Source organism: Callorhinus ursinus, unplaced genomic scaffold (genome assembly GCF_003265705.2).
Source record: "Callorhinus ursinus isolate GAN/ISIS: 27379988/994484 unplaced genomic scaffold, GSC_fseal_2.0 scaffold7, whole genome shotgun sequence".
NCBI lineage: Eukaryota > Metazoa > Chordata > Mammalia > Carnivora > Otariidae > Callorhinus > Callorhinus ursinus.
Genome location: NW_027397069.1, coordinates 25,037,673 through 25,056,761, shown reverse-complemented (window position 1 = coordinate 25,056,761; position 19,089 = coordinate 25,037,673). Strand labels below are relative to the sequence as shown.

Here is a 19,089-nt window from a genome sequence, read left to right as displayed (position 1 = left end):
GGGTCATGAGTTCAAGCGCCACAACACCCATAAAAATGCTTCCCGTTACAATTCGTAGAATCCTTCGGCTACATAGTGAAGAAGTAGGATGTAATGGCTTCCGCTCTTTTCCCTTCTCCTCCGCCACAGCCTTGGGCGCTGGTCTAACGTTGTTGTTTTGTTAGCTTGCCCCCATGATAATTCTCCTCCCTCTTCTTAAAAACCTCCATGCTAAAGGACAATGTAGAGCATTCTTTCTTGCAATAGATGCTAATTGTGTTCTTAGTCTGGATCTTGCTGTCATAGCCACAATCACTGTGCCATTGTGCTGGGAGGCTGGGTCACAGTAGTTACTGTGCTGAGCGATGAATGCTGTTTACTTGGGATGCGTTGTCGCCTGCATCTGTGGGTGAGAACACGCAGTTACTGTAATTTGCCTGGCAAGTGATCAGACATCATCTGTTAAGCAAGTCAGCCATCACAAAGAGCTATTGATCTTTTTTTTTTTTTTTAATATAGAATTTTAATGAGAAACTTTGAGTCCTAGAGTTTGAAGGTGTGAGAGCGGCTACCTCTCACATTAACCCCAATCTTTCGCTATATTTGGGGATCAGGTTTACATATCTAGAAGTGCTGGGACTAGTAGTGCCAGCCCCGCGGGTCTCCGCTCTGGCTCAGCTTGAGAAGAGCTGCTTAAGCACACGTAGTTACATACTGGGTAAGTGAGGTGACCGGTGTGAGTTAGGGACCAGGCTTCGCTGCAGCAGTGGCCCCTTGCAGACACTTGCGAGTTCCAAAAGCGGGGTCATTGTGAATGCGGTTTCTTTGCCTAGCTTTTTCACCTACAGAAGGAAAAGGTATTTTTTTTTTTTTTGGGATGGGATGGTACTTCTCTCAAGAACTCTTGCTTGAAATCAGAGGAAACGTTTTGCTCTTTTAAATAACCTTGGTGATATTTGCAAGGATGTTAAGAATCCCAGTTTTGGAGCCAGTTATTTTCTTGACCCCCCCACATCCCATGGTGTCTCTCTCTTCACCCCACTGCCCACTTTTAAACACTTTTCAGTTGTCCCACTGACTGCGCATTAGCAGTGCTCATTAAAAGTGGTCTGGGCCATGCATGTCACAGTGGCCCTTTGTATACTTGCTCCTCCAGGTTTTGTCACATTTCCAGCAAATCAGACCCAGTTATTGCTTTAAGTGAGGTTTAACCTCATCTAGATTTCTTAGGTGTTCCCTCCTGTCCTGCTTATTAGTACATGTCAAAATGATTGCTTTTCAGAAAAATGGATTTTCCTAGCACAGTAATTTGCATCCCTTGAAGGGAGAGTACGTGGTATTTGGTGTGACTTAAGTTTTTACAGTTTGAGGTCCTTTTTCATGATCTCAAGAACTTAGAAATAGCAGGGGTTGGCAGTTTGGGAGGAGGGAAATACATTAATTAGGCCAGGTGAAATAATGTAAGAATTTGATCATTTGCCCATTGTAGGTAATATTCCTTTTTGTTCCTTATTTTAAAGGATTAAAGTAATAGTATGTGTCATCCTACCTTTAAATGTTACACAAGTAACACATGTTCCATACAGAAAATTTGGAAGATATTTTTTATAAAAAAAATACCCAGCAAATCACCAGTTAATCTCCACGCCTGCCATCACAAATAGCTGTCATTAAATTTTGTAAGCTTCTCCTGTGGTTTTGGTATTGTTTTTCCATAAGGGCTTGTTTTGGACTCAGGGCGGCCATTCAGAAAGGCAGTCGTCCCGTTAAGTTTGTCCTGTAAGCCAAGAGCAGGTTTCCATGAGAATTTTTTGACCAACATTTTCTGATACTAAATGGGTTGAAAATTAATCTTAGGAAGAAAAAATATAGGACTGTGTATAGTTAATACTAACATTCCCCACAATTTCTAATTTTGAGGGTTTTTTGGACACTCACCTTTTATATTACTACAAAACACTTAAGTCCTTGTGCAGAAATAGAGTAGGAAAAAAACATTTCCAGTGTAGAAACTCAAAACAAGGTTTCCTTATTACCCAGGCATATTGACTTTAATCAAGCTGATTACTAATTCTTGAGGTATCAACAGGAATTCACAAATGACCTGTTTTTACATATTTCCGCCTTAGATAAATGGAAGTCATTTAAGATATCTTTATGAAACGTTGCTTTGTCTTTTCATTTTTTTTTTTTTTTTTTTTTTAACCTCTGCCCTTTCTCCCTCTGACCAGTCAGCACATGCTCCCGGGTAGCTAACTGCTGTTGTTTATTTTCTGCTTCTGTGACAGTGAGCCGATGGCGGAGTCTCTTCTCTTCAAATGTCTCACTGGCTTTTCCTTACAGTCCTGTTGCAAGACTCAGCCCATATAGCAATGGCATTAATACTCCCAGCTTCTCTAAAACCTCAAATAAAGCAATACTAACACCTGAGAGAACAGGTAATCTTTCAACTTCTTGACTAGCTGCTTGCGTTGTCAGTAAGAACAGCTTAAGTACCCTCTTTCCTGGAGACGTTGAGGGTGATCCTGCAATGGAGAGTGTGTGCTGCACACTTACCCTGGGTGCAGAGAGAAGGCCAGCCTTCATTTGTGCTCGAGCACCGGCAGCATGCTCTCCCTTGTGTGTCATAGGCAGGTTTTCCCAGGTTAGCAAGGACCCACGTGTCTGGTGACCTGTCCAGACACCTAATGTGCTTTCAACATTAAATGTCGAACTCAGTTCAGGTATTTTCATTATGATTCAGGAAGATAAACCTTTTGTGTCTTTGGTTTTCTCAGTTTCATTTTTCTGATAGCTTTTTGTTTTTAAAGCCAGGGCTACACAAAAGAAATAGCCACAGTACCTTTTTGGGAGATGAAATTCCCTTCCTTTCCTTATTTGTGTCAGTGTTGGTGTGATTCCATTCCTGCAGCTTTTCTCCCTTTGGGTCCCTTCTTCCTTCTTTCTCTTACCCAAGCCATTGCTTTTTTTACTTTCGTGGGTGACTCCGGGTCTCCTGTGACTACTGTACTCTCTCCTTTATTAAGGTTTTGGATATGCTTCTGTGTATATATGCGTGCCTTTTCTGTGTGATGTTCTTGTACCTGTTCGAAAAACGGACCAGAATATAATAATCAATTACTACCAGAGACAAGCATATCTGATTATTAACTGAAAGTGAACATGGATATGTGTTCTTATATAATGCCTTTAGATATATATTTATCTAATGGGATGCAGATTTCACCAGTGGTGAGATACATAAATATATATATAGATGTAGATATATATATATAGTTTTTTTAATGTGGTAAAAAAAAAATAACTCTGCCTACTCTCTTAACAGTTTTTTTTTTTTTTTTGGTGTGTAGTACAGAGTGATTTTTAAATTGTGGAAATTGAATTTGAAAAAACAAATGGTTTTGTATATGTGAATTATGGACATGTGAAAGATATGCATATTGTCTCGCTGGTAAATGGTGATGTGTTGGTCACTTTTGGGTGACTTGGAACTAGGGAAAAAATTGCTGACTTGATACAGGAATTGTTAGGCATGATGCAAATATCAGTTCTTCAGGCTAAATAATAAACATATTTCCTTTGTGTTTTAGGTTACACCTCCAGGGGCTCCCCTCTCAGTCCCCAGTCCTCTATAGACAGTGAGCTGAGCACTTCGGAATTGGAAGATGATTCTATCTCCATGGGATATAAGTTACAGGATCTCACTGACGTTCAGATCATGGCTCGTCTCCAAGAAGAAAGTATGTTTTTTTTAAAGTAGAAAACTTCTTAAACTAGAGGCTTCTGCTTGAAATGTAAGGAGGTAGGGAGGCTCGGGCATTTCTCCCCAGGTAATGGGTAAACAGATGCTTTTTTTCATACTCCCCTAGCTTGTAGGTGGGCCAGTTAGTGCTTCTCAGGCTCTCGTGGGCATCGGAAGGTGTTAGAACATACATAATACATTATATATAAAGACATTGATCAGAATACATTAATATAAAGACATTGTGGTATAGCTACTGTGGAAACCGTTTGTCCGTTTCTTAAAAAACCAACCATGCGATTTCCGTAGGCCCCAGCAAGTTGCAGTCTTGGGCACTTCTTCCAGAATAGTGGAAGTTTGTGTTCATGCAAATAGCTGTACGTTTGTGGTGCTTTATTCGTAATAGCCCCCGAACTGGCAGGAACTCAGATGCCCTTCAGGCGGTGCATGGTTCATGAGGCTGGGGCGCCCCGTACCCTGGAGTACCACTACTCAGCAGTAAGGAGGAGTGGACTGTTGATGCAGGCAGCATCTTGGATGACTTTCCCAGGAATGATGCTGAGCGAGAAAAGATGATTTCATACTGCCGTAATTCCATTTATATAACATTTGAGAATGAGAACGTTTTAGAAATGGGAGGACAGATGAGTGGGTGATGGGGGTTAGAGACAGGATGTGGGATCTCGGGAGGGAGGTAGGTTGGTGATGAAAGGGCAGCACAAGGGATTTTTGTTGTTTTGTGAGTTTTTGGAGTTGTTCAGTGTTTTTGACACTGGTGGTAGATATTTGATCCTACAGGTGATAAAATGTATAGAACTTAATACTTAACATGTACCTGAGTAAAATTGGGAATATCTAAACAAGATGGGTTTATATCACAATATCCCAGTTGTCATATTATTCTGTAATTTTGCAAAATGCTACTGTTGCGGGAAACTGGGCAGAGTGCACAAGGAACCTCTGTATTAGTTCTTTGAACTGCATGTAAGTCTATAGTTATCTTTAATGTAGGCTCAGTTAAAATGCATTAATAAACTTCTCAGGATAAATAATGGTAGAAGAGAAGATAATTAGAACTGGAACAGCTTATCACTGGTTCTGCAGTAGAGTTAACCAGTCATCTAGGAGTGAACTGCTGCAAGGGTATTACAAGGGCATCAAAATGCACAGTGAGCTGCTGAGCACTGGATGGGGTTAGGCTTGTTCTGGAATTACCTTTTCAGGTCAGCATAAAGTAGAAACAGCCAACTGTCCTTCCATTGAAGCATGACCATTTCCTGCTTTCAGAATTAGGGGTATTATGAGAAACACTGTCATGCTTACGGAGAGTTTAATAAGATAACGTTCTGAGGGGCAAAGTGATGGTTTTATGTTATTATTCAGTAGTAGTAAAATAACAGCGACTTGTTCTGAAAACATGGCTAAACGATTAATGTCCTTCTTTAAAAAAATTGTGGTATTGGCAGTGACATGAATAACTAGACACTTCCAGTCTGTTTTTAGATGGTTGTCATTTGGGATGACCCAAAACCATTGAAGTATTGAAGTGTCAGGATGCTTTGAAAAAGATAATATTAGTAACAAATAGAACAGAGAGGCGACCTTGTAAGAGAATATTTTGTACCCCAGCTTTTGAACTTTGACTTTGAAAGCTGGGGGTGAGGGACAGGAGGAGTTCCTCCCTGGAAGGAGATTTGATTGTTTTAACTGTCTAACCCATAACATACTCTTCATAATGATAATGGGTAGCTTCTCCTAAGTATCTCCAGATTTCAGAAGGGATCATTTGGGAGTATTGACAGACACTGACCGATGAACTGTGGCAGTATATTTAGTCTTCTCTGGAATCGGGGCAGTCTTTTTGTAGAACAGAACAGCCTAGTATTAGACACCTGTTTTGGTGGGTGAATGTATCTGTTTTCTTGGGATTTAATAAAGTATGAACAGGATACGGGTCTTCATTTGAACTGTTAATCTGGAGCACATTTTCTTCCGGTACTTGATTGCAACTTGATTTTTGCTAGACTGAAACGTCTCCTGAGGTAATACTGTTCCTTGTTGTCCTAGGTCTCAGGCAAGATTACGCTTCCACCTCAGCATCTGTGTCCAGACATAGCTCCAGTGTGTCACTCAATTCAGGAAAAAAAGGGACGTGTAGCGATCAAGAATATGATCGCTTCAGTCTGGAGGACGAGGAAGAATTTGATCATTTGCCACCACCTCAGCCTCGTCTTCCAAGATGTTCACCTTTCCAAAGAGGCATTCCCCACTCACAGACTTTCTCCAGCATTCGGGAGTGTAGGAGGAGCCCCAGTTCCCACTATTTTCCTTCAAGTAATTACCAGCAGCAACAGTATTACTCACCTCAAGCCCAAACACCTGATCAGCAACCAAATCGGACCAATGGAGGTAGGTTATGTGTGCCCTTCGGTCTTTAATGTGCTTTGATCTTTCATGTGTGGTTGAGAAATGGTTTTAAGGTCAGTGTAAATAATTAGTAAATGTTTCCCAGATTTATGAAGTATATCTTCAAGACCTGATCAGTTTGGTCTAAGTTTAAATCTAAAATTGCCCAGCATCTGATGATATGTCCCAGATTTACAGACTCACGGCTTCAAAAAACCCCACCATGAAGTAGCCAACACAGAACGGGCTACGCATGGGGGGCGTCTTTGTGCGGCGGCTCGGTCAGGGCAGGATGGGCAGGTGGTGCTGGTGGCGTTCCCAGGGGAGCCCCGTGGGGGCCGCCGCACTGAGCTGTGGCTCCTTATCTGGGCCTCACCTCAGTCTCTCCTGGCCCGTTCTTGGCATGGAGTGATGCGGGGGAAACATGCCCATCCAGATTTAGGGCACGTTTGGATGTGTCTTTCCTTGTGACATCTAGAAGAAAGGTCTGTGTAGCAGGAGGGATAAGGAGGCTGATACTTGGCTTGATAACGGGAAGCTGATCTTCCCCAACGTCAACACGGAGAGTCAGAGAACGTGTCACCTCTTTTGTATTTTTTCCTTTCTCCCTCTTTGCCATCTGTCTGTCTTTCCCATTCCAGGACTTACAGTCCTTGACCTCCAACAAACTGTAGGGAGAACAAACAATCATGTACTCTTCTAAGCCTGGTATGCTTTTATACTAATGACCAGCCAGACTTTTCACACACAGATCCCATATAATATGGAGGAAAAAAACCAGATTTATAATTACAGCATCTAATTATCATATAGCACCATTTCTGGGCCCAGGAGTGATTAAGCAGCTCACTTAAAAGTACTGCAAGGCCAAATACAGATTGTATTTGTGATACCTGTCACCGTGTTTTTAGTTTTCACCTTTTCTTCTTCTGTACTTGTATCTTTCATGCTGAGAAATCATTTGAAAATACTGAATGTTTTAGTCATAATTTCCCTTTTAGGACCTTGAGGTTTCAGATTTGAAAGAAAAAAGTGGCAGCCAAGGAATGTCATAGTAACTCAACTTATTAAAGCTCGTCATTTACACATAAAGCGGTGTATTCCATGTGCTTAATGAAAGCCAGCCTTGTTTTAAAATTGAGGAAAAGGGCCCGTAGAACTGTTGCTCTAAAGGTTATTTGTCAGGTGTCTCAGGACACCGCAGCCTAGCTGCCCAGCAGATGCCAGCTCGGCATCTTGAGCCGTGTTGTCAGCAGGTCATTGTCTTAACCTTAGAAAAGTGGTTTTACCTTACACAAAACACCACGATGAAAAGGATTAGGTTTCCTGGGAGCTGTGCTATGATGGTTCCTATTAGGAAAGCAGAGACATAACACAGCTTCATGTCCCGACTGTGGTGGTTTTATTTTTCCTGAAAGCTCTGGTCTCCACGTACAGAGGACAACGGACTACAACGGCAGTTGTCTGGATTGGACTTGTGCCACTTAACTTAGCGGTGAGCGCACGGGTCTGGAGTCCAGTCCCGTCCTCCCACTTCTGCCTTTTACAGGTTTCTCGGGTCTGTAAACTTTGATTTCTTTGACTATAAAATGTGGCCAAATAATACCTTTTACTTGGAAAACTTAGGTAAAATTTCACATCAAACCATCTGGTGCGTATTCTCCCAACCTAAGGAAGAAATGAAACAATGACCATTATTTTGCCTAGAGTAAAATAAAAGTACTGAAAAAAGGGAATAAAGGTTGTCACTCTCCTTTCCCACATGCCTTTTTTTAAAAAATAGGACTCACTGGGGCACCTGGGTGACTCATTCGGTTCTCTGCCCCTGCCCCCCCGGCCCCAGTATATAGATATAACTCAGATAGCTAAGCCTCCATTTGTTACCACAGAATATCATTTGAACAAAATTGTGAAATAAGAACGGTAACTTTGAAACTATCATATATCTTTCTAAATTAGCAAAATGATAGAGATAGAAGAATTGTTAAATCATTGATTCATTTAAAAATAATTAAAAAGAAACGAGATATGCATATTTATGTTTATTGCTTCCATAGCTCCTACACTGCCTAGATTCAGAAGAGAGGGCTCTTAAAAGTTATGGGACTGTTTATAGGGGATATAGAATTAAAAGGAGCATATTTGGAATAATTTGCCAGATGTGAAAAATGACTAAATCTTGTAGGATCTTTAGTCAATGTCAAGGGAGTTGATTGGGCAGGGACTGTTGGTGGCATGATGTAAGCACTGTTAGCCCCAGGCCCTCCCTTGTACCCTGTATTGATTGTGGAAGGCCAGATCGGATTGGTGGGTAACCGAGTATCTCCTTTATTGCCAAAGATTCTTTAGTCTGTGTTTCCTAGAGTGGTAAGTCTTGCTGCTACTTTAATAATGGGAAAACTGATTTGAATTCTTTCCTTGGTCTATTCCTCCAGCTTCCCTGCTGAGTCTCAGTACTTGAGGATAAATTACTGGTTTCTTGGGAAGATAGAGTGTTATTTTTGATTCCTTGAATATTAAAGTATATATGGTCATTAATATGTTCCAGATTGTTTGACAGGAAAGTGTACCTCATTTCCAGATGGTCCCTGACACAGCTTGGAGATCACAGCTTAGCTCCTGGAGGAGTCATATTCTAAATGTTTACACTTGGAAGCCTTTATTTTTAAGAGCATATTTCAGATTTAAAGCTTTGTGAAACTGACTTGATGCTCACATGAATAAAGATTGGTTTTGAAAGGCAGATGCATCTAGATGAACAGACTAGAAACCTATCCACCACAACTAAGGTGTGAACCTTGATTGATTGTGGTTTAGGGGGAAAAGCTTATGAAAGACATTCTTTTTTTTTTTAACTAAAACAGTTGACAATTTTATTTTCACATTTCACAATACAAATGAAAATTGCTTTTTTTTTTTTGTCCCACTACTCCCCGGCAAAAACTACTCTCTCTTTGATAGGAAGGGGGAGCAAGTCTTCCTTGTCCTGCTGTGAGAAAACACCCAGAGTCACAACACCATGATCTCCTGGTGAAGTAAACAAGTAATATAAAATGAACATAAAGAGGTTCCTATCTCTTCTTATCTGGTCGAGTCATTCCTGGCCGAGTGGGCACCATCATGGGACGGGCAGGAGGTCTCATCATTGGGGGCCCAGGCATCATTGGCATGTGGCCTCCCATAGGTGGCCTCATTCCAGGAGCAGGTCCCACTGGCATCATCCCAGGAGGAGGAGGGCCCATCATTGGCATCATGGGAGAGGGCCCCCTGTATGGGGCGCTGGCATCATACCAGGGCGAGGAGGACCCGGGAGACTGGGGGGAGGTGGGATCATTGCCCCTGCAGGAGGAGGAGCAGAGAATGGAGTAGGAGGTATCTTTCCTTGTTGAAATGCAGCAGTTGTTTTGTCGATCAGGCTCTGAGCCTGCTCTTCCATCCATTTCTGATAGTAGTCTTTCACATTCTCTTTGTGTTTCCTACCACTGCAGTGTGTCTTTCTCACAGATGGAGAGTCATGGGTGAGGTACGTGTCTCAGTAGTCACAATAAAACTTAGGCATGTTGCTCTGCAGGCCGTTGGCCACTCCCTTATGAAAGACATTCTTGATGTGTGCAAAATTTTGTGTATGGATTGTTAAAAACTTGTTAATTTGTTTACATGTCATGACAGTATTGTGATTCGATAGAATTTTCAGATTTAAAATTTAAAGGGAAATAGTGGCAGCTAAGGAATGTCATAGTGACGAATTTATTAAAGCTCAAACCATCAGGGAGAAAATGTATTCTGTGGGCCTAATGGTAGTCATGGCATCATACTAAAATTGAGGGGGAGAAGGCAGTTAGGGTTCAAGTGTCAAGATGTCTGCAGCTTTTATGTGGCTTAACAACAGCAAACAAGTGTGTGTATATATGTATATGGAGGTGAATTAATTATGGCAGAATGAAAACAACTAGTATATCTAGGTGGAAAATGTACAGATGTTTATGATACTACTTTTCAACTAGATACATGAAAACTTTTATGGTAAATAGTTTGGAAACTTAGATGTACAAAAACACAATTCATATTCTACATAATAGCATATCTTTCCCTGTGCCTCCCTTCAGCCTAAATATATATAGTCAAAGTAATTTAGTCTTGCACTGATAGAGGCTCACTTTTCATGCCAGTTATTTATTTATTTGATGGGGTGGGGGGGGAGAGAGAAATAGAGAATTGCACACGCAGAGGGAGAAGCAGGCTCTCCGCTGAGCAGGAGCCCAGTGCGGGGCTCGATCCCAGGACCCCGGGATCGTGACCTGAGCCGAAGGCAGAGGCTTAACCGACTGAGCCACCCAGGCGCCCTTGAAGTTAGGAATTTTAACAAAAGTTTGGGAATATGAGACCTGTGGTTGTTAAAAACAGGCCTCAAGGAGATAATGAGGAAAGTGGGCAAGAAATCTAACAGTCACTGGCAGTAACTGAGCATGATTCCTCCAGAAGTGTGCACAGGGAGTGAGGACATGGTGTGGGGTGGTCGGATCTCACCCCGGAGCTCTGTGGAAGTCAGCTGGGTCGGATCTCACCCCGGAGCTCTGTGGAAGTCAGCTGGGTCGGATCTCACCCCGGAGCTCTGTGAAGTCAGCTGGACAGGGCTACAGCCCTGTACCTGTACAGCCGGGTATAAGTAATGTAGAATGAGCATTGCAAAGAGGGGGGGGAAGGAAGAGATGAGTTTGGTTTTGGCCTTGGACACATTTTGGATTAGTGTTCAAGTACAGCATTTGTACTTGAAAGTGACCACAAACTCGTGTGTCCTGATATGTATCTCTTAGTGCTTCAGGGCATATACCAGTAAAATTGAAACTATCTTGGTGAGTGAGGCGTGAGTGAAAAGCATGAGATGTCACAATGGTTTGTGGTCCTCCGAAGTTCCCAATGTTTCAGAGTTTCACAATGCTATTTTCAATATTTAATTTGTTCCATTTGGGAGAAACAAGATTGAACATTAAATTTATTTTAGGTTTTCTTCTTAGGCTCAATAATGGAAAAAAGATTGCAAAACCATGGTCTAGACGATAAAACTCAGAGTCAGGGAGTGTACCTATAGTACACTCTGGTATCCCCCACATTTCCTAGGGTGCCTGGCACGGAGCATGTGCACGGTGAAGTGAATTCTGGTGTCCCTGTTCGTTCACTCCGTAAAGTGGGGAAGCGTGGCCAAGGGCGGGGGGGGGGGCAGAATCAGCATGTCATAGGTGCAGGAGAATGTGGAGCATTTGGGAACTCGGCTCATCTGCTGTGGTAGGAGGGTAGCCTGAGGGGTGGGAGTAGCAGGAGATACGGTTGGGAAGAAGGACGGGAGCTGGTACCTTGAAGGGTCTCATGTGGGCCATGCCTGGGGGCTTTCAGATGAAGGTGGGAGAGTAATTGGAAGGTTTTAAGCGGGTGACTGGGTGTGTACTTGTGCTCGAGGAAGAGTGGAGCAGGCGTGTGGAAGGTGGGTCAGAAGAGCAAGACAGGGTGCATGGAGATGCCGTGAAAACGTGGGTGATAATGTGGTCCGAACCGATGAAGTGAAAGAGTCATTAACTACTGACAGGACTTGGGGCTGAGGGTGTAGAAGGGAGGTGAATCTGAGGAGATGGCCCCGATTTCTGGATTAGAGGACTTGCTTGCTGGTCGAGGTGCAACCTGCAGGTCTGAGTAAGTGTAGGAGGAGCTGTGTGTAAAGGGGAGGAAGGCGTGAATCCAGTTTTGTACTTGAGCACGGAGTTTTTGGCTTAGCATCTAAATAGATCCTTTGTTTTCTGAGCTTGAGTGAGTGACCTGTTACACGTACTTTAGTTTGGAGCCACCACCCAACCCCCCACCCCGCACTGAAGTCACAGCGCTGCGCTGAGATCTGTGGCTGGCTCTCTGCTGCCCCTTTGTGGCAGAAGACGGACTCAGCAAGGAGAGTGACAACAGAAGCCATCTCTTTTTCAGGTATCCAGAAATTTAGAGGCGTACTCCTAGTTAAAACTTTCCAGAACTTAATGGGGTCATACTGATGTGATCAGTAGGCATCTCAAAACACATCAAGGTAGAACTTTAATCATTCTTTCCATTTTGATGTGCTAGCAAAAGATAAAGTAAGTGTTGGATTTGACTGTTCTAGGGTTTTTTGTTAATATGTAACAATTTCTAACTAAGTGGCTGTCAGATGATTCTCTAACCTCACTTTGATCCAATTTTATCCACTTACTGTATATATAGAAACAAATAGCTAATTGATTAGCTAATCCCTACTTTTTATAGAACACTTAAAAAAAAAAAAAACAATTTATTTGGTAGACCCTTTCTGGAGATAGCGAGTTTGTTCTCCAAACAGAAGGTTAATTCTGTGGTAGCTTGTTACCATTCATAACACACGTGATGATTTTTATCTGTTATTGAGCTTACTATCATTTAGTTTACTTTTGAAAGCTAGTAATTTAGTTGGCATAAGCCTTATGATTTTTAACTAGAATTTTTTTCTCTTCTAGACAAGCTCCGGAGAAGTATGCCTAATCTAGCTCGGATGCCAGGTACGACTGCTGTCCCTAGCAATGCTGGCTCACCAGTCACCGTGAGAAATAGTCAGAGTTTTGACTCGAGCTTGCATGGAGCCGGAAACGGGATTTCAAGAATACAGTCTTGCAGTAAGTATGACAATTTGTAATTTTTTTTTAAGTAAGTTTTAGTTGTAACACAATTAGAAAAACAGCTTATTCCTTTTTTTTTTTTTTTTTTGAGGACATAGCAGGAAACTTTTCTCATGCCTTTTTTTTTTTTTTAACTTCACCAGTACAGTTTAGTATTTTCATCAGTGCATATGTTAATGAATTAATAATTAGGAAGTTATATTTAATCTTCTCTATCCAAGGATAGCAGAAGTACTACATGGTGATTAATTTGCCCACTCAGCGTATAACAAAAATTACGTGTTTTCCTCGCAGATCTGCCTCTTTCTGGCTGTATCTGCCCGATGCCTTCACTCTGAAGAACGCATACTTACTCAGTCTTGCTGTCACTTTGCTCTTGTTGTTTACCAGTCCAGAGCTTTGTTCCTCCCAAAAGGAAGTTCTGTTTTAGTGTGCCGAGTAGTATCTATCTGCCCCCTTTTCAGCTTACCACACAGTCTGTCGTTCATTCTCCGTACGTTTTACCCAGCAGTGAGCAATGCGGTGAGCATGAAATCTCGTGTTCATGTGTTTTTATTTTGTGTGGGGATGTGGTGGTTCCAGTTGTCCCCGTCCCATTCCGACTCATGCTGTTTATGGGGCTAGTTGGGGTTAAGTCTGAGAACGACCCCTGGGAGGCGGACTGAGGGTCAGAGTCCCAGTAACGATGTGGCCCAAACGTAGGGGGCCCGGAGTGTGTTCAGAGCGGGCCGGTCAGCAGTCATCAACCGGATGTCTACATCTGCACCCAGACTGGTTTGAAGCCTTTCTCCCTCGGATTCCAGTTTGGGGCTCAAGTGGCATTTTCCCCACACGTGACAGTTTTTCATTTCAAAATGGCAGCATTTACTGAGCACGAGGAACCATGCTAACTGGCTTATATCTCTTGTCCGACTCAGTCCTGCCAGCAACCCTATGAGGTCGTTTCTGTCCTTGTTCCCATTTTGCAGATGAGGCAACAGATAACGTAACAGTTTGCACAGGGCCATACAGGGAAAGGAATAGAGCTAGAAAACTGTTCTGATGACCCCGGAGTTCATCTTTAACTAGAAACATATTCTGACTCCTGTGTGCCATTCTTTCCCTTTCTTTATGCAGTTTTGTTGCTCTTTACCTTTATCCTACAGCCCAAACACCACACGCCCTTTGAAAAGGCTCCATTGATGACCCTGATAGACCTCCCCATAAACCCCCGAAGCAGATCTGGGATGGATTCAGTTTTGGGTGCTTACCTTTTTTTTCCTCCCAATGTGTCGTATTTCATGGTCTTTATATTTATCTTCCATACTAGCTCATCAGATCCCTCTGGGCTTGGGCCCTAGCTTAACTGATTTTCTGCACCCTGTACCTGGCACCCTGCCTGGTATTTAGTGAGTTTGAATGCATGAGTAAATGAATGCCACAGGGCCATATCTTAGGCCTTGATCTGTTAATATCGGAATTAATGACTTGTGTAAAGACACAGAAGACAACCTATGGAGTTTGCTAATGGTGGGAAAGGGAGAAATACTATTTCACATGAGGCAGCTGGGGAAACCAGCCAGATAGGTCATGATGAAATTTGACTTAAGTACACAGTTCTCTAGTTGAGTTCAAGAGTCAATAGTTTTCATGTAGAATGAGAAAGAATGGTTTTGACAGTAGCACATGTGGTAATGATTAGGAATTTTTGGTAACTCTGACTCCATTTGGCTTCATAGCATGATTTGAGTGCCAGAACAATGTATGGAACCCAAAATAGAATGTCCACAACAGAGAGTGGCCGGTTTTGATGGACATGCTCAAAGACTGATGGGGATGTGTCAGAAGTGCCCAGTAACCAAATCTTTGACCACTGAAGTCACCCAAAAAAAAGCAATTCGAAGGGATTCTAACCAGTAGAGCAAAATAAATACAGTTCCACATTTAATAGACAAAATACATAAATGGAGAAGGGGAAATTTTTCTTTATAGGAGAATGCCAATTCATCAATGTAAAAAAAAAAAATCAATGTTTGAAAGTCACATAGTGTAACAAGGAGAGAAGAAAAACCCTCCAGAGCACTGCTATGTAAGAGAAGTCAGTCAGACGCTTCTCTCAGATCTAAGGATTCTCTCCGCATTTACTTTTATTCGAAAGCATTCCAAGCAATTCTTCTCTATACAATGTAAGTTTATATCCTGACGATCCCTGGCTCTGGGCCATCTCACTTTCTGGGAAACACAAAGGTAAGGTAACGTTGGAAAGGCAGCGTGATACAGAAGGAGAACCCCTGGGTTTGCAGTAAAAAGAAAAAAATCTGAGTTTGGGTCTTAATCATAAGTTCTTGGATAAGTTATGTATTCTTTCTGATTCTTGTTTTCTTATTTGTACAATTGGGATTTTGTCTGTTTCACTCTCATCTGTTTTTCCACTTGTTTTAAAATACTTGAGTGGTTAGAGTATAGACATTGTGTATAGGAGAATTTGTAGGATGCTTTTCTTAACTTGTGTAATTTCATTTCGAATGATACTGATTGGGACGTCAGTGAATCTGTAGATAAATTTTAGGAGAATGGAATCTTCATGATATTCTTCTAATTCATTAACATGGCACCTCTCTTCATTTAGATCTTCTTCCATGTCTCCCAGCAAAGTGTTTGTAGCTTCTTGTATGGAAGTTTTCTGCACCACAGTTAAATTTATTCCTAAGTATCTGATTTTTCAAATGTTTTTATAGGTAGTGTTCTTTTAAATTTTAGTTTCTGCTTTGCTGATATTTAGAAATAGTTGATTTTTATATTTTGATATTGCATCCAGTGACTTTGCTGACTTCATTTATGCTGATGGTTATAGAATTTGGAATATACCTTACATAATGAGTGCATATGAACACTGAAATACATTCAGGAATGTTCACAAAACCCCAAACTGGAAATAACCCAGCCTTTCATCATCGGGCAAGCAGATTGTGACATTCATACAACCAAATACTACATAGCAGTGCAAACAACATGGTTGAATCTCAAAAACACAATGTTGAGTGAAAGAAGCCCGAGAACGTACTGTGTAATTACATTTCTATGAAGTTCACAGTAGGAATAACCAATCTGTGGTGATAAAGTGAGAATAACTGTTACCATTATGGGAACAGTGAGTGGGAAGGGGAATGGGAGCCTTCTGGGGTGCAGGTAATGCTCTGTATCTTGGAGTGACTGGTGGTTCCACAGTGTGTTCACTTTGAAAATTGAGTGCCAGACTTAAGATTTATATGCTTTATTATGTATTATATATATAAGATTTATATACTTTATATGTATTATGTTTTTCAAAAGAAATTGAATTCACATTGAATTTTTAAATTTAGACTTTTTTCTGAGCAGTTTTAGGCTTAGCAATGAAGAAGTACAGTGTGCCAAGATATCCCTACCTATCCCTTCCTTCCCTGGTTTCCCCTTTTAACTTCTTGCATTAGTGTGGTGCATTTGTTACACCTGATGAGCCAATGTATTGAAATATTCATGGTTGAAAGCTACCTCATTAAGGAATTGTAGAATTGGTTGGAAAGGAACTTAGAGATTATTATTTGTCAGCTGACAAGTTTTACAGTGTCACAGAAACTCGATGGGACCAAAACTACGGCAGCATCTTGTGTAGACCTGAGTTTGCATCGAGTGTTGACTCCTGTACGTGTGCATCAGCATTCCCGTGTACGGATCTCATCTGACGCTTGGGCAAAACTAATTTTTTAAGAAAATAATTTGAGAGACACTAAACAACGGACATTTTTTTTTGTCTTTCCCCCTTCCTATTTTATGGTTAAGTATAAAATCAGTTAAACTGTTTTAGAAAATGTTGGGTGTGTAAGTATACTGATGCAGTTCTTAAGAGTTCTTATGCAGAGAGCTCCCTTCGTCTTAGATTTTGCTATTCTCAAGGTAATAATAGCACTGGTTGAGTGGTTACTAAGTGTCAGGCCCCCCTGTAAGGCTTTATGTGGATTAATACTCCTTTACTCCTCCCACCAACCCCAGGAGATCGGTCAATGCCATGTTCGTAACCTACTGATGTCACCTCTGTCTTCCCATCATCCCAGTATTGTCCCCTGGTTTTATTTTCATGAAACCATCCCCAGCGCAACCATCAGGAACATCCTCATGTCTTCCAAGCAAGCAAGGAAGAAACTGTCCTGTGAGAACTCAGGGATGGTTCTGTTCATTAAAGGAAAGGAAGCTGTTGTTAGGTGTGGCTTCTAGATATAGTTAGGTACTCAGAAATGTTGCTGACTGACAGAACGGGAGACGTGTCAAGAATTAGAATTTTCTAGTACTCAGTGCTGTCTGGAACGCACATTTCATTTCTGTCTATTACCTTTCAGACCCTGCTGGTCTAGGGTTAAGGTCCACTTCCTCAGTTGGGTGGCAGTGTAAGTTTTCGCTCTCGTCCCTGTCTTCCTTTCTAGTTCCTTCCCCAGGACAGCTTCAGCACAGAATGCACAGCGTGGGGCATTTCCCAGTGTCCGTGCGGCAGCCTCTGAAAGCCACGGCCTACGTGAGTCCCACTGTGCAGGGCGGCGGCAGCAGCATGCCTTTGTCCAATGGCCTCCAGCCATATTCCAGCACAGGCATCCCCACACCAAACAAAGCGGCCGCCGCGTCGGGGACCCTGGGCCGCAGTGCGCTTCCCAGACCTTCACTGGCAATAAACGGGAGTAACCTGCCTCGAAGCAAAATTGCACAGCCTGTTAGAAGGTAGGAACCTTCGTTCGCTCCACCGCCTCTTTTGTGGCTTGAAATTGGAAACTGCTTGGGAACCAGCCTCCCTTTTGGGGTCTTTGGCACGCTGCCCTTCATGGCCTGACCTCTGACCACCTCCTTCTGGAAAGTGCTGGGGCGGGGGGGTGTCCCTTCCTCCCTCCTCACTTCACTCCCGATGCTCCAGGGTTTGCTTGAATTTACCAGGTAAGCTCCGTCTGCAGAGCTTTTGTGTATTTTCCTTTCCCCAGGTTTTTCCCTCCAGGACTTCGCTCAGATGACCCCTCTGTGCACAAGTGCAGCTCCAGGGGCAGTTGTAGCTCCTTTTTCACCCCGTCCTCCTCCCCCCTTCTCCCCCAGAGCATTGATCACCGCCTGAGGGAGTAGAGTCTACTTCCTTACTAGTTTATGGTCTGACTGTCCTCTCTCGAATAGAAGCTTCATGGGGACGGAGGAAGGGAGTGTTCATGAATATAAAACCCCAAGGCTCAGGACTATGCCTAGCACAGGATCAAATGGTAAATATTTGTCGAAGCAATAATTTTATCAAAATAAGCAAACACGTTGGGCAGCTGTACACATGCACACCTGCTCACAGTCTTTTGGAGCTGAGCCTTTGTTAGTTTATGTTGGTAAGTTTAGTAAGGGTCCCGCTGGAATTTTTTTTTCTTTAAAACTTCAGATTAGTTGCAAGGCACATACTAGACAAGTTCGTGGTCATGATGTACCCTTCTTGAACTGGAGATCTTGAAGTGTTCTAGGTCAGTAGGAATTCCATAGCAGTGGCTCCAGGATAGTTTTGGAAGAGGAGACAGTGACCACAGACCACTCCCAACAAGGAACTAGGCTCTGGAGGAGGAGGGGGATGGACCATGGTGACAGTGTGCAAAGGGGTGATGCGCGAGCAAGTAGTTCTTCCTTCTTTGTGTTAATATGTGTAAATATTTTCCGATTAGAAGTAATAAGTGCTCAGATAAATTCAGAAACTATTAAACACATAAAAGTAAACAAAAATGAGTGAATTCCTAGTCCCGTTAGGAGTGCTTCCAGATAGGAAGCACTTTGTTGCATGTTTAATAAATTCTGGCTTTTTCTCCCCTTATAAATACAGATGTGTGTTATATTCATGGCAAATAGAATCCCAGTATTTGGTGGATGTCGGTTATTGTGACCCCTCCATTTGTCCTTGAATAGGTCTCCAAACTAATCTTCTCTAAAGGGAGGACGTTTCCCCAAACTTAGGCAAACACTGGGTATTATTCTTTGCCGGTGTCATAGGCACATCTTTATTTGTAAGGTTGCAAATTTCATGTGAATTTGCTGTTTGCATTCAAGGAAGTACCCATTTGTTTTTAGACAAGAGTTTATCTTTTTCTTTCTGGTTTTAAAATACCCTTTGTCCAGGAAGGATATGTTGCAGTACACACGTACACACACCCCCATCCACCCACCCACGCATGGCTGTGTGCTGAGAATGGGGTTTCCAGCTGGTGAGCGCGTGGCTCAGGAAAGTGCTAGTAGCTGCCGGCGCCCACGCTGCGTGGAGGAGAGCAGATGGGAGTAAGG

The 19,089-nt window shown here is 42.3% G+C and overlaps 1 protein-coding gene and 1 pseudogene across 3 annotated transcripts in view; one reads left to right on the top strand and one right to left on the bottom strand.

Annotated features, from left to right (window-relative positions):
* SLAIN1 (SLAIN motif family member 1) overlaps nt 1-19,089 on the top strand; it is a 61,910-nt gene that overhangs the window by 41,680 nt on the left and 1,141 nt on the right. For 2 of the 3 annotated variants that reach the window (XM_025874917.2, XM_073894413.1), the window contains exons 3-7: nt 2,268-2,417; nt 3,570-3,719; nt 5,789-6,130; nt 12,634-12,789; nt 17,232-17,520. In XM_025874917.2, the coding sequence (XP_025730702.1) occupies nt 2,268-2,417; nt 3,570-3,719; nt 5,789-6,130; nt 12,634-12,789; nt 17,232-17,520 (1,087 nt within the window). The remainder of the gene's footprint in view (nt 1-2,267; nt 2,418-3,569; nt 3,720-5,788; nt 6,131-12,633; nt 12,790-17,231; nt 17,521-19,089) is intronic. The other variant, XM_025874916.2, reaches the window with a different exon arrangement.
* LOC112826581 (U1 small nuclear ribonucleoprotein C-like) lies at nt 8,991-9,702 on the bottom strand (annotated as a pseudogene).